Source organism: Sesamum indicum, linkage group LG6, assembly GCF_000512975.1.
Source record: "Sesamum indicum cultivar Zhongzhi No. 13 linkage group LG6, S_indicum_v1.0, whole genome shotgun sequence".
Taxonomy (NCBI): Eukaryota; Viridiplantae; Streptophyta; class Magnoliopsida; order Lamiales; family Pedaliaceae; genus Sesamum; species Sesamum indicum.
In genome coordinates, this window is record NC_026150.1 from 10,213,510 (window position 1) to 10,229,736 (window position 16,227).

General features: G+C 32.6%; 2 protein-coding genes across 2 annotated transcripts; one reads left to right on the forward strand and one right to left on the reverse strand.

Annotated features, from left to right (window-relative positions):
* On the forward strand, nucleotides 589–1,327 carry LOC105164429. The gene is made up of 2 exons (XM_011083082.1): nucleotides 589–1,167; nucleotides 1,292–1,327. The coding sequence occupies exons 1-2, from the start codon at nucleotides 589–591 to the stop codon at nucleotides 1,325–1,327; spliced, it is 615 nt and encodes a 204-aa protein (XP_011081384.1).
* LOC110012084 lies at nucleotides 1,359–4,052 on the reverse strand. Its single transcript, XM_020694188.1, has 5 exons — nucleotides 3,399–4,052; nucleotides 3,090–3,327; nucleotides 2,321–2,979; nucleotides 1,578–1,875; nucleotides 1,359–1,492 (listed from the first exon to the last, which is right to left on the reverse strand). The coding sequence occupies exons 1-5, from the start codon at nucleotides 4,050–4,052 to the stop codon at nucleotides 1,359–1,361; spliced, it is 1,983 nt and encodes a 660-aa protein (XP_020549847.1).

A 16,227-nucleotide genomic window follows, 5' to 3' on the forward strand; every position in this document is an offset into this window, starting at 1 on the left:
GTAAGGTGATTGTAGTATATAATTAATTTAATACTCTACATATGCTCGATGATACAGATAAATTGTCTGGGGGTTCTAAGCATAGCAGCCCCATGGCAGGTGACCCATGTTGAATACAGCAATTTGGAATGTTCGTGCCTGAACAAACGAAACCATCAGCTAGCTGTAAAAGATCTTGTTGCTGAGTTCAGGTTACATTTTATTGGTCTCTTAAAAACTCGTATTCGCTTACATAATGTTACGTATATTCAGACCTGTTTGATGCCTCACTGAAAATGGTTCATGGATCTTGTTGCTATTGGTAACCGTATATGGATTGCTTGGGATGCGAATCATGTGGATGTTAATATTATCGATGTGGGTCCCCAGCTTATACACTGTCGGGTCACTGTTAAAGCTTTACATGAATCTATTGCTTTTTCCGTTGTGTATAGTGCTAATGGTGCCCCTGATAAAAGGAACCTATGGATTGCTCTAGAATCCTTAGCACCATAATGTGTGGATATCCCGTGGTTGGTGGGAGGAGATTTAAATGCGGTCAGGGACGAGAGTGAGGTGTGTGGCACATCTGGCGATATTAGGTTAGCGATGGAGGAATTTAATTCTTGTATCCAGAATTCCACCCTATTACCATTACCTATGCAGGGAGAATGGTATACATGGCCTAACAGGAGCACTGGTCCACGAAATCTTTGGAAGCGCCTTGATAAGATGCTAACGAATGATACATGGACAACGAGGTTCCCGAAGACTCTCTATATATGCCTCACCCCCCGAATGTTGGATCACTCGCCTATGGTGATACACGGGGACAATCAGCAACAGTTTAGAGATATGCTCCGATTTGACAATTATCTCATACGCTCACCAGAATTTATACCTGCTGTACAGAGTATTTGGCAACATGAGATAGTAGGTGCCCCCATGTTCTCGATCACAACGAAACTTGAAGCATTAAAGCATGTCTTTCAAGAGCAAAGGAGTAAGAAAGGGAATTTATCGCATAATGTGCAGTTGGCAAAGGGATTTCTCGACGCGGCCCAAAACTTGGTTAGTTCGGATCGTGAGGATAAACTATTTCTTTTTCTGGAGCATTGTTGTCGGGGCACGACGGCGCCAAGGGCTCCTGGAGCCATGGCGCACGGCGCGACGCTCGCCTTTTCGAAAGTTGGCGCAAAAATAACAAATAATCTATATATTTATATAATTAGTTAAATAAGACATATAAAACAACAAATTCAACATAACAAAACTTCATATAAGTAAAATGACCAATGTTGAACCATTGAAGGATAGCAAAAGTCATAAAGGTTCAAATAAATCCTAAATAGTTTATCAAAAAACAAATAAGCCTAAATCTAATCATCTGATTCTACTAGATAATCTTCAGATTCTTCACTTTCATTTCCATTATTTTCATTTTCGTCAGTAGATATATACTCAGCCTCTTCTTCAAAATCATTGAAGTTTTCTTCTTCGTCCTCTTCTTCTTCTTCATCAATTAGATTTAGACTGCGTCCACTATTTAGATGCAGAGGCCTTTTTGCTAGCTTTTGAAGAAGACGCTTTTAATTTACCCCTTGGTTCTATTGTAGATTGAGATCGCAAACTATAAGCATCTTCATCAACCCCGGCAGCTCGTGCAACATCACCCCAAGTCAAGTCATTATCTTCAAATACTGTAGCATTCTCTTCATCACTATCAAGAGTCAATCTCCATAACAACCACTCATTACTCTCATCAATTTCATCCAAAATAATAGGATCTATTGCATCACGTGCATCATATCGCCTCTTCAAAGTTCTATTATACTTGATGAAAACTAAATCATTGAGGCGTTTTTGCTCAAATTTATTTCTTTTCTTAGAATGAAGCTGCATAAATTTAAATTTGTAATTTAGTAACACTGAAATAAAAATTATATCTATCAAATATCAATAAATAGTAGCATACTTACATGTTAAAAAACACTCCAGTTTCGCTCACAACCCGATGAACTACAGGTTAGGCTCAAAATTTTGATTGTAAAATTTTGCAAATTCGGAGCTGATCCTCCAAAATTAGTCCACCATTCAGCTAGACATTTCAAAAATTAAAAAACTTAATATAAGTAGCATATAGTTCAAAAATGAACTTTTATTAAAATTATAAAATATAGTTCTCATTACCTGGTGTTTTTGTAGTCCTATGTCTTATTGCAAAAGGCATCCCAAAAAGTCCTTCTACGTTTTTGTACGTTGAAAATTCACTAATAATCTTATCTTGCAATTCAGTAGTTGGAACTAGTCTCCAAATGGAACTATATAAACCTTGCATAACCTCTGTATCTTGTTCTATATTAGGATGTGCATAAAAGAACTCTAGGTTCAAGTAGTAACCAGCTGCATGCAAAGGCCTATGAAGTTGAACATTCCATCTAGCATCAATCAATGCAAACACATCTTTATACTTCTCTTCATTGTTGGAAAATGAAGCAGCAATAGCTTCCTTGGCTCGGTCCATGGCTTCATAAATATAACCCATTGGTGGTTTTCTTTCACCATCTACCAATTGAAGCACCTTGACTAGTGGACCAGCAATTTTAATAATGTAAAGGACATGGTTCCAAAAGGAAGGCATCAAAATGACACTTGCTACTAATTTGCCTTGTGCTTCTCTCGCATACCTACTCTTAGTCCACTGTTCAGATGTAAACATCTTCCTCAAATTCCCCTTTTGAATATGGAATCGCTTCAAAGTTAGAAATGCAGTGGCAAAGCGAGTTTTTGCTGGCCTAACCATCTCTCTACTCTTAGTAAAATCTCTCATAATATCTAAGAGAGGTGGCCTATTATATATGTAGGCATTAATCATCACACCCCGCTCATATGTCTTTTTCAAATTAGGAAGTTTGAAAATATCTTCAAACATCAAATCTATATAATGAGCTGCACAAGGCGACCAGTATAAATGTGGGTATTTTGCTTCTAATATTTTTCCTGTTATTTAATAATAAGTAAAGAATTAAAAAATAAAATATTAAATAATAAAATTAGATAATAAGTAAAAGAACGTAAAGTATATAAATTATTTTTAAAAGAACTCTCACCAGCTAAAACGTTTGCGCTTGCATTGTCTATGACCACTTGAATCACATTTTTCTCCCCAACAAGTTGCACATACTTATCTAGCAACTCAAACATTTTTTCGCCCGTATGAGCATACGATGATCCATCCACAGATTCTATGAATTTGCTTCCTTTTGGGCTATTCACCAAAAAATTAATGAGCCTCATTTGTCTTGTATCAGTCCAACCATTTGCCATTAACGTGCAACTGTATTTAGCCTGAATCTCATCATAGTCTTTCAAAATGAGACGAGTGTGTTCCAATTCCTTTTTAAATAAGTGACCCTAACCTCATGATAGCTAGAGGGCTTCATACCAGGGCCAAATTGGCCAAGAGCTTCAATTGCTGGTCCAAAACTATCTGCTCTTACGGTGTTGAATGGGATCCCGGTATCGTACATCCACCGACAAAACTTTTGTACGGCATACTCCCCCATTTTCTTCCTATTCTCATCAAACAACTTCCCACCGTCTATGTTTTTCCTTTGTTTCACTACCTCATCAGCATCTTTCATAAAATATAGGTCAATAGGATCCATTGATCTTGGCTTTCTTTGTTGTATTTTTTGTGCAACAGAGAAAGATTGAGTAGATGAGCCTCCTTCAGATGGACGCTTGCCATGACTAATATCTTTTATTTGAGTTTCCCAGTTCCACTGCTCTTGTTCTTCAGCAATATCATCAAAATGTGGTATTGCATCCATCTGGTCTTTCAGTTGTTTCTTTTTTTCCACATATTCTCTAATCTCAGCCCTCACATGCTCGGGACATTTCGGACACGGTTTGCTATTACGAAAACCACCAATAAGGTGTTGTTTGTGTCTCGTAATCCCTCCTTTGTGTACTTTTGCACAAAAGTTACACTTAACAGTATTTGTGTTGTTAGGATCAGGTAAGGATGCATAATTCCATCCTGGATCCTTTTGGTTTGAAGCTTCAGACATTCTTAAATAAACAAAGATTAATCTGAAAATAAAATAAAAAACTAAGTTTGGATGTATCATGTATTATATGATAAAAATTAATATAGATTACAGATTTATAAGAACTTAAAAAATACAGTTTATAGAATTCAAAAAAAAAAAAATACAGATTACAGATTTTCAAAAAAAAAATACAGATTATTACAAATTTAAAAAAAATTACATTAATTAAATAAATATTTTAAGAACTTTAAGTATGTTGCATCATGCATGCAGTTTTGACTTTTGAGTTTCATGATTTTTGGCAAAAATCTAGAATACCGTTGAAGTGTGAACAGCAGCGGCAAGAAAGAAGATGCTTATAAGAAGAGAAGATGCTTATAAGCAGAGAAGATGAGAACTAGAGAAGAAAAGAAAAAGTGTTGGCAATGACAGAGGATTCGTAGAAGAGAAAAACTGAAAGAGAGAACTGAAGAGTCTCATGCATGGCAAATTCCTTTTTTAAAATAGGGTTTTTTTTTTTTTAAATTCATGGGCCTGGGCGGGCTGCAGCCCATCCAGCAGCCCGCTGCCCAAGCTCCTTCACTATGGCGCGCGTCTGGGCAATGCTGAAATAGCGCCCAGGCGCACGCTAAGGCGACGCCATGGTGAAGGCGGCCTTTAACTACACTGGTTGTCGGCTTGTTTATGCCAAAGCGGCAAAACTCGAACAGATTATGTTACATCAGCGGGCAAAACTCCAATGGATGAAGGGTGGTGACTAGTGCTCTCGGGTTTTCTTTCGCAAGATTGCTCAGCGTCGGACAGGTCGAAGAGTAGTACAAATTATAGATGCACATGGAATCACACACAGGGAACCAAATGCAGTGACTCAGGAATTTGTGTCCTACTATCAATCCTTGCTAGGAGGTGATAGGCGCAAACAGGTGATGAATCTACCGTTTCTCAGACCTTGGGCATGACATATATTGGAGGATGAGGAGCGCACCCAGTTTGTGCAGTCCTTCAGTGTTGATGATGTTAAAAATGTCATTTTTGATATTGATGAGGACAGCTCCGGGACCGGATGGATACTCATTCGGGTTCTACAAAGCAGCTTGGTTAGTAGTGGGGCAGGAGGTGACAAAGGCGGTACTGGATTTATTTTCCATGGGGAAGCTACTTAAACAAATCAATTGTACACTTCTGGCGCTTATTCCCAAGGTACATTCTCCGATTACTGTTAGTGATTTTAGACCTATTTCATGTTGCAATGTGCTGTATAAAATTATTGCAAAATTCATTGTCCAAAGACTGAGTGGGGTCTTGGATAAAATTATTAGCCCTTGCCAGCGTGCGTTTGTTCCTAGACGGAGTATATGAGATAATATTATGTTAGCACAAGAATTATTTGGGGGCTATAATCATACACGGTCGCCACCGAAATGTGCATTGAAAGTGGATATTCGAAAGGCCTATGATACTGTTGAGTGGGACTTCTTATACGTGGTTTTATAGCTTTTCGATTTCCCAGAGGCATTTAATGGGTGGATCATGGAGTTTGTCACTTCAGCCTCATTCTCCGTTAGCATAAATAGGAAACCACATAGGTTCTTTGTGGGTGCTAGAGGACTTAGACAGGAGGATCCTTTGTCACCATACCTCTTTGTGCTTGTGATGGAGGTACTGCGTATTGGATTCTTGCAACTAATTGAGCAGGATATGAGATTCACATTCCATTGGAAATGTGAAACTTCATGGGTTTTTCAGTTGGGATTTGCGGATGACCTATTACTATTTTTTCGGCAAACATTGAGTCGATCAGCGTGCTAAAAGATGGGATGGATCTTTTCTCCTCATGGTCCGGACTATGACTCAATTTTGAAAAGAGCCGTGTCATTATATCACGATCAGCCCAGGGTGTGAAGGAGGAAATCCTAGACGTGCTGGGATTCTAGGAGGGTCATCTCCCGATAAGGTATTTGAGACTCCCTTTATTATCCTCTAGATTAACTATTTCTGATTTCCAACCACTACTTAGTAAGACTAATGAACATATTAATGGTTGGGATGGCTTGGCACTCTCGTATGCAGGGAGGGTGCAAATCATTAAATCTGTTCTTATGGCATTGAGTGTGTATTGGGGCTCTGCTTTCATACTTCCAAAGGGGATCATCAAAGAAATCGAAAAGCGTCTAAGAAATTTTCAGTTGAAAGGTATGGGCAACAGTGGATATGCCAAAGTAGCATGGAAGGAAGTATGCAAGCTTAAGGACGAGGGAGGTCAAGGGCTGAGAGACATCGATACACTCAATCGTGCACTGATGTGTAAGAAGCTTTGTGAAGTCATAAGGTGTGAGAGAACTTTCATATGGGTGGATTGGCTGTTTCATGAGCGCCTATGAAATACATCTATTTGGACCATATCGGAGCAACGAAGACCATGGGGATGGAGAAAACTTCTGCGCCTACGACATTGGTTGCGTTCAGTAGTAGAATACCGAATTGGTGATGGTAGTACCTTCTACTTGTGGAAGGACCCTTGGCATCACTTGGGAGCTCTCATAAACAAATTTTCGCTGGGACCTATCACCATGGGATTGGATGCTTCTATTCCATTGTGCTCGGTTATACATGATGGCCAGTGGTACTGGCTAATGATCACGGACAGAGAGTATTTAGAGATTACACTCATGTTACCCCAAATATTTGGAGGTGATGACCGCATAGTATGGAGATTCCCTAGGAGCAGTCCTACGACCCAGGACATTTATCTCCTTATAATGTCGCCTGGATCAAAAGTAGGTTGGACTTCGCTACTTTCGGGTTCTTTGAAGATCCCTCGACATATGTTCATATTATGGCTAGCGATCTTGGAAAAGTTGGCCACTACGGACAAGCCGTGGTTGTCCCACCTCTGCAACTGTGTACTTTGTAATGAGGATATGGTGGAATCACATACCCACTTATTCTTCCGATGCAGATATAACAGACGTTGCATTAGCTCTATCAGACAGCTGACCCGGTTCCCTTGGCCCAATAGGGATTGGGCAAGGGATATTGATTGGGGGACGAAAAAGTGGAGAGGGAAGCACATCATCAATGTCGCCTACCGTGCATTACTTGGCTCGTGCATTTATCATATATGGAAGGAGCGGAATATGAGAAAATTCGAGCATGAGGAGAGACTGCCTTCTACATTGGCTAGGTTAATTGTAGAGGATATTCGGTACCGAATAATTAGCATTGAGTTAGCTAGTTTTGTGCGTACACGTGCATTATACAGACAATGGCGTATTTCTTGGCCTATTGAGAATAGTGCCTAGATGAGAACGTTGTTATACTATAATTTTACACATTTATGAAGATTACATTTTTTCAAAAAAAAAAAAAAAGTATAGCAATGACTAATTAATGGGATAATTATACATCTATCTTCCTCACGTATAATCTATTTATATAAATTCTTTTTATTTTTTAAAAATTTATAATAATATTATTTATATAAATCATTCTTATTTTTTAAAAATTACACATACACTCTCATAAACATCAACAATATTACACAAACTACTCTTATTTTTTTATTATCTGAGATGATTTATATAATTACAAAAAATATGAATGATTCTACAAATAGATCATAAAAAGGAGCGTAAATGTAATAATTCCTGAATTAATTTTCATTTCTTAATAATTTGAGCCATATTAGAAACAACTAGAACAAAAATCGGATTATTGAATTATATATATTATTTTGGAAAATTTGCAAGCAAATCTCCTGTGATATTACAAATGAGCAAATTACTCTTATGAAAAAAAATAGCAATTCCTTTTTTATATTTTGTAAAATACAATAATTTACCTCCCTTATTTTTAAAATAAAATAATTTACCTTCTTAAACGGAGAGGTAAATAAAGTACATGGAGTAAATATTAGGATTAATAATATTTTAACTCCCTATAAAACTATAAGTTAGCAAAAAATTCCCTAAACAAGAAAAGCGCAAATAGGGAGGGTTATTCAACATTAATATGCTTATATATGTAAATGAGGACAAAACAGATATTACACATGTCAGAAGTCATGTAATAATTACATTTTGTGTGTCTTTTTTTTTTCTTTTTAGGAGTTTTTGTTCATTAAAATTTTAATCTAATTTGAACATATTAAATTGTGCGAATTAGACATATAAATCAATAGTGAAATAATTCATATTCTTTAATATTTTTTACTCAATATAAAATAATCAGTAGTGGTCTTCAAACATTTGGTCAACATAAACAGTCGACGATAAAACTCGTTATGATATGATTAATATTTGTTGCTTAAAATTAGTATATACATAACGAAGTCACTCCATGTTGGATATAATTGAATATTAAAATTCAAGTATGCAATTTAATTATATAATTCAATATATTTAAATTTTAAATTTTATATTCAGTCGAGACAAAAAAATAATATATTATTTTAAAATTAAGTCAAACTGAAATATTGATTCAGATCAAGAAATGTGTTTCGATGAGCCAAAAAAAAATTTACGATGAAGGTAAACATATACTTATGTTTGTGGGATTAGAACTCACAATTTTTTGATCTTAAGACACGTTACACCCTCAAATTCATAAATATAGCTTTATGAACCAATGATGTCTTAGCTAAGGTTAAGATTGAGTCCTATTAATAAATTCAAGGTTATAGGTTTGAGTCCCACCGAACATGTGAATATTTGTCATTTTATGTAAGTGATTGTCTTATTGTAATTTGTTAATATTTTTAATCATATTGATGTATTACATCGACTAAATTGATATAAATTATTACTATTCTTAGTTATATTAATACAGTGGTTAGATCAATATATTACTAAAAAAAGTTAAAAATAAAACTTCTGAAATTATAATTAAAACTTAGATACATCTCTCGAAGTAAATCGATATCCTCATTTATAATTTATAAAAAAATATATATATTTATCTAATTAAATTTAATTTTAAAAAATATCGACTCAGTTTATCTAAAAAAATTAGTAATTGTTAATTGTTTCGAATGACAGATCAGAAAGAGTACATGGACACGTGCCAACGTGTTAACATTTATTGTGGTGCTGGTAGCTACACCAGCATAGTTCTTGAACAAATTCATCTTCAAGTCTTGCTGTATGCCACAAAAATTGCCAATTTTTTTTATATTAAAATGACTGTTCTTCACGTCCTTGTGAACAGTGAGACGTGCCTAAAAATATGGGCGTGACTTACATCATGCTATTTGAATTCATAAATTTAGATATGTGAATTTTAAATTTATAATTTAAATCAAAAGAAATATAATTTTTTTTAGATTTAAATGCAAGTTCTTTGGTGATAAGAAAAATGAATAAAAAACTTTCAAATAAAAAAAAAGTAATTTATATCTCTATATTTTTTTTAAAAATAAAGAACATATTTGATGAATTTCACACGTGATTTTTTTATTTTTTGTGAAATGGGCATGAGAGGAGGGGAAGGGGGAGGGTGGCGACGGGGGAGATGAGGGGTCGTGTACAAAAAATAGGAAGAAGGGAAAAGATAATATCTCCATTCTCAAAGTGATATGATGGAAGAATGATTCATTCATCATCAAAGAGAACCATACAATGAAACTTATATAAATACAACAAAAAGGAATTTAATTAACCGAATTCTAACTAACAAAAAATTATACAATAACTGAAAAACCAACAACTTACAGAAAAAGACAAAATAGTAAAACTGTACAAAACAGATCACAGGAGATGACAGTGATGCAACCTTGAGTTTGAGTAGCGATCTTCGAGGACTTGCAGGCATAGTTGATGCGACCTGATGAGCGGACACGACCTCGAGTCCAGACAAACGACCTTGAGGTCGTATGTATATATACTTTACAGGTCGGCAGCAACTTTAAGGGGAGGGAGAGGGGGGCAATGGTCCAACGAGGGTGGAGGAAAAGAATGGAAAAAATATATAAATTATTTTTTATACATAGTTATATATATTAATGAATTTAATATATAATATTATATATATAATAATATTTTTATTGGTTATCATCAAATCCAAATGCAGAGGCGAGTGTAGTGCACCACCCATTATTGGGGATTTTTACTTCATTTTCAAAAATACAAGAGTATTTTGTTGATATATATATGTATATATTATTTTTCTTTTACCCACAGGGTGGCTTTTATGCATTTATCATATCATAATAGGGTAAATTATATTTTTTTTTCTATTTTTCATCATTAAATATTATAGTAAAAGTTAAAAAAAAAAATGGAATTAACTAGGAGTGTGCAATGACTATTAACCACTGTTTTTGCAATTAGTTGAAACCATTTATTATAGTTAAAAACCACAGCAAATATTTTAGACATAAGTAAAATCACAGCAGATGTTGATTAATCGTGGTCAAAATTTAAGTTTTCACATTGCTTTTGTCTGATTGTAGTAAATATTATTGATTTATTATGATTTTTAAGCCGTTGTGATTTATAATAAAAAAAGTAATTAAGTTTTCTATAGTGTTAATTTGATTTATTTCGATAATTACCTCATATAATAAAAAAAATTATTTTTAAATTTATTTTGTAATATTATAATAAATTTCAAATGCATTTAACACATCTCTGGACTTTTTTTTTCTCGAATTCAAATTCTTACATTCAAATATTACCTCAGTTAATTTAGAAGGTGTAAATAAATAGAATGATTGGTGTTTAATTATTATTCCACTTCTTTATATACAATACAATACAAGATAATACTAATGATAAAATATCAAATTATAATTTAAAATTATCGCTAAAGATATACTAAAACATAATAATTTTGATTTTATCATTAATTAGTAATAAAATGTTATTACTATAAATAACACGTGTTATGCACGAAAAATTTATAAAGTCAGATATTTTTATAAATTTCGAGTTATATATATAGAGGTACATCATGTTTTTAATTATCGGAAATCTTGCTATATTCAATAGTGCAAAATTATTTATACAAAATTCAATATTGATTCTTTATTAAGTTTATATACTGATTATTTTGAAAATAAATAATTAAATATTATCATATTTTTAGACATTGAGAGAATTATCTTATAAGTTTCAAATACTATATATATTTTCACATTCAATTTATATATTTTAAGTAAAATAAAAAATATTAATACTTAAATATATTATATATATGTAAAATATACTATTGTGATATAAGAAAAAAAAAATGCAAGCAACCCCTCCGTGCTATTACAAATGAGTAAATTACCCTACTATGAAAAAATAAATAGCAATTTATTTATCTATATTTTTTATAATACAACAATTTACCTCCCTATGTTTTTTAAAATGCAGCAATCTACCTCCCTATTTAGGGAGGTAAATTGCTTCATTTTAAAAAGTATAGAGAGGTAAATTGCTATATTTTTTTCATAAGGGGGTAATTTGCTCATTTTCAATATTACAGAAGTTCACCCATAATATAAATGAATTTTTCTTAAAAAAATTGTAATATTGGTAAATAGTTAGTGACACGTGTAAGTACAATGAGGATTTAGTAACTGGTCATGTATTACTAATTATTTTCAATAACAATTTAATGACAATAAATAATATTATTATTGAGTTTTCACAATGCATATATCACTAATTATTTTTAATAACAAGTTTAATATGTATGCAATTCTTGTCACTAGTAATTATATGATCTTTAATAAAGTACAGATAAATAATATATTCCAAGTCTAACTTTTATTTAAAGCATACGCATTGAAAAAAACCTTTGGCTTTGGACTTTCTGCTTTGATAGATCTTTCCTCTCAAATTTGACCTAACCCACTATGTCCTTTGTTTAATACCCATTTCCAGGAGCCGGAACCTTGAATTGAAAACCCTTTCTTCTGCCCTCGACACTTCTTTCGCTGACCCTATCCACCTCCTTTGCGGAATACCAGATCAGGAGATGAATTAGCGGATCACAGGGCTAAGTCGAAGCATGCCTGAACCTTCTTTAGTAGTGAGCCGTACCGAGTAGCTCCTAGCAAGGGCTTCAAGATCACAGTAATAAGTGATCATAGAAACAAGTCGCAGCTAAGAAGGGATATGCTAAAGGTTCTCGGGCCGCCCTGCTCGCCTATTGGAGAACTGCCAAAGTATTAGCATCGAGACTTGACGAGACGGCTATGATTGGTACAAAGCAGCTGTGAGAGTAAGGAGTGGGGAGCTAGCTGCGTACCGTTCATTCCAAAAAGGGATGGGCATGTCGGACGAAGAAAATGGCTCCATACGGGATGATGGTGCTTGTTTTTGTAAGATAAAGCTAAAAGAGGAAAGGCTGCAATAGCAAGGGATAGAGGCATCTAGTCCTCGTTATTGCCCAGAGGAGAAGAATAGGTAGGGATGACAGGATTGGAACCCGTGACATTTTTTCTTTTTTTCTTATTAGTCAAGCGCTAGCGCCCCTATAGAGTCCGTTTTTCTGCTATCAATGAAACAAAAAACCAGTGCCTTTCGTATAGATCGAGACTTGTAGCTTGATTCTTTACTCATTCCATACTGGAAAGAATTGCAGGAAATCGTTCGATAACACTTCTTCCTATTTCTTTCTCATGATATCCGACGATCAAGACACATCCAAGGAATGCAGTAAGGCTCGTACTGATCTATCCCCGACCAGCTCTATTCTGACTGCAAGGAAGAATAGAGTAAGCTGGTCTACTGCTCTATCTCTCTTGGACTATGAGTTAGATGTTTAGCTGCTCTGAGTTCCTTGTTCCTTCTTTGAGCTATGTCGCCCATCCCATAACCCGCTTCCCTCGACTGCCTTCAGAGGTAGGAGGGGTTGTCATTTTCACAATGCATATATCACTAATTATTTTTAATAACAAGTTTAATATGTATGCAATTCTTGTCACTAGTAATTATATAATGATAAGATCAAATTTATTATTGTTTAATTTATATTTTCATTGACAACTCTAAAGCTATATTTGGATGGACAGATTTAGATTTCAACGAGGATTTGGAAAAAGATTTTCAAAGTTTCTATGTTAAATGGATTTAAAATACATCATAACGTTACTAAAAAGCTCAAAAAGAGAATCGAAGGATTTCAAAAAATTTGAAGCATAGAAATTATTCAAACAAGTGCAGGGAATTTATTATTATGGACTTGAAATTCTCAGCTCCAAATATATTAATCTAAACACAACATAAAACACGATATTTTGTCATTGGTATTAGGATAAATCATGATTACCTCTCTCAATTTTAGCATAATTACAAATAAACCCTTCTTGATTGAAAACTTATAAATACCATTTTACTTATTGAAAAATTATCAATACCCCTTCACATGAAAAATAATTATGTTGCTCCTAGATGGTGAGGTGAAAATTACTACTTTACCCTTATTATTTTTTTTAAAAAACAAAGTTTAAAAATATATAAAAAAATTTAAGGGTGGATAAACAAACTAATACATAGGGCATACTTGTCTATAAAAATATATTAAAAAATTCTAAAAAAATGGTATTATGGTCAATTCGTCATAAAAATTGCATGAAAACTTAATAAACACGAACAAAAGGACTATTTATTATACAGACGTTAAAATGAGGGAAAGGAGGATATGTAATATTCTAAACGACGAGGAGTCATTTAGAATTATGTCAAATATCATGAAAAGCGATAGTAACTTATCCTTTCATATTATATTTTGTTGCGGTTGAACCACTATGATTTGCTGATTGGATCTTTCTTTTTTTTTTTTAATTCCAAATCCTATTGTATCATTTATTTCATTTGACATATACCCCACTTATATAGATTAAACTATTTATTTATTTATTTAAAATTGATAAAATTATATTTTTGGTCCTGTAACTATAGGTCGATAGTACTTTTAGTTTTGTAATTTACTCCATTCACATATTTATTTTTTTCCCCGACGAATTTAGTTCTGAACATATCAAATTTAGTCCTTTTTTTTTTCAAATTTAATCTTGTGTTGACAATTTTTATGCTAACTACCTATAGTTACAGGACAAAAAAAGATACTTAATCTAGTGTAAAGAGAACCAAAATTGCCAAAATATGAGTAAATTTGTCAAAAAGGACCAAATATAAGATGTTGAAAACAAAATTTATAAAAAAAAAAGAATTATATATAAACACAGTAAGTTACAAGACAAAAAATGCTGACGACATATAGTGATATGACTAAAAATGTAATTTTACATAAAAAAAAATTATACACATTAAATTAAACAAAAACCACACAAATATTTGAAATAAAAAAAAAATCCAATCGTAATTGATCATGATTCAGGGCTTCGATCACATAACAATCAAAATTCAATAAACCCAGAAATCAAGATTCCTCCACTACAATATTCCTAATTGGGCAAGTAAATGATGTAATTATATATGTAGCCGGCCACATCTAGGAATTCCCAATTGGGGAACTAAATATGTAGTCTACTTTATGGAAAAGATGAGTGAGCATGCAATTATGAGAAGGTGGAGTCCCACAAGCATAGGCCTCAAAGATCTCCCCTAAGCACCCCCTTTATTGGAAATATATATATCTTATTGATTGTATAAAACAAACACAATGCCCATCCCAAACTGTGGAAGTAGGCCTCAGAATAATGAATGGGATGTGCTGAATTATTGGCTTTGTTTTGGGATAAAGAAACTGATGTAATCTCTAACCATGTGAGGAATTTTCAAAATTGATTCTTTGTATTTTAAATCTTGTTGTATTTTTTTATTGCATTTGGTATATGCATACGTACATTGTGTATAAAGATCGCGTCATTTATTGCCTTTAAAAAAATATTATAAATGTAGTGTGTATATATTTATATTGAAATAGAAGGTAACATGAATTAGAAAATCTAATCGAGGAAGTTTGGAGTTGATGATGCCCTCAACCATGTGAGGGATTTTTCAATTGAATTTTTTATTTAAATTTTGTTGCATCTTTTATTATATTTGATATACACAAGCCGCGTGAATAAAGATGGTGTTATTTATTATATTTAAGAAGGATTTATATATTTATAGCGTATATATATTTATTGAAATAGAATATAAAACATGATTTGAAATTGAAAATCTAATCCGAAGAATTTTGGAATCATTTTTTTTTTTTTGAGTCAGTCTATAACTCAGAGAGTGTTTGATTAAATATATTTAAAATAATTATAAATTCATATATTTTATAAAGTATTTGTAAAACTTATAAGATGTGAAAATCTTATTCTAAAAGTAAGTTTTTAAAGTGTTTGAAAAATTAAGGTTATAAAACTTATAAGATGTAATTAGTATTGATAATTTTGTAATTGATACGATCCAAATTGGACGAATTTGTCAAAAATTTAAAAATGAGTTGAGAACTTCTTACTATTTTTTTATAGGAGCTTATTATAAGCTTTTTATATCTTATTTTTGCATTTTATATGATCATTCTTTAAAAGATATTATCAAATATTTTTCAGTATCTTATAAACTTTCAAATATGTTATCATATGTTCTCACTATAATTCTTAAATACTCGGATTCGCCTCAATTTTGAAGCAAATTAGAAAATATAATGATGATACCGAGAAAATAATGAATTGTATACATGCGATCCCAACAAGAAAAGTAAATTACAATTTTATCTTTCATTAATTATAAAAAAAATCGGTAAGAATTACATCACAAGTCTAAGGAACATTTAGGAAATCTACTATTTGATATTTTTGAATTATTTCCTTTTCAATTATCACTATGCATTTTATAGTCTTTTTGAGATAATTCAATTATAATTACACAATAAATCTCAATTATAATTAATATATCAATACTCAATATCAAATATCTATAATTATCTAGCAACTATTATGAAATTAAATCAATAATTATTACTAAAATAAAACAACACCGGCACATTAATTAATAAGGTTTGAACCCACATATAATTACGCATCTTCATCTTTACCAATTGAGCTATACTTCACTGATACCGTACATTTTTAAAGTTTTGTTAATACTTTGGGTAAAAGAAAGAAATGAAAAGATTGTGGTGTTTTCATGTGCACTAGAAATATAATATTTTGCTATAACTAATTACAATAGTTAAAAAAAAAAAGAAAATAATTCGTAGTAAATGCAAATTAACCACGGCTCTACAATGATCATTACCC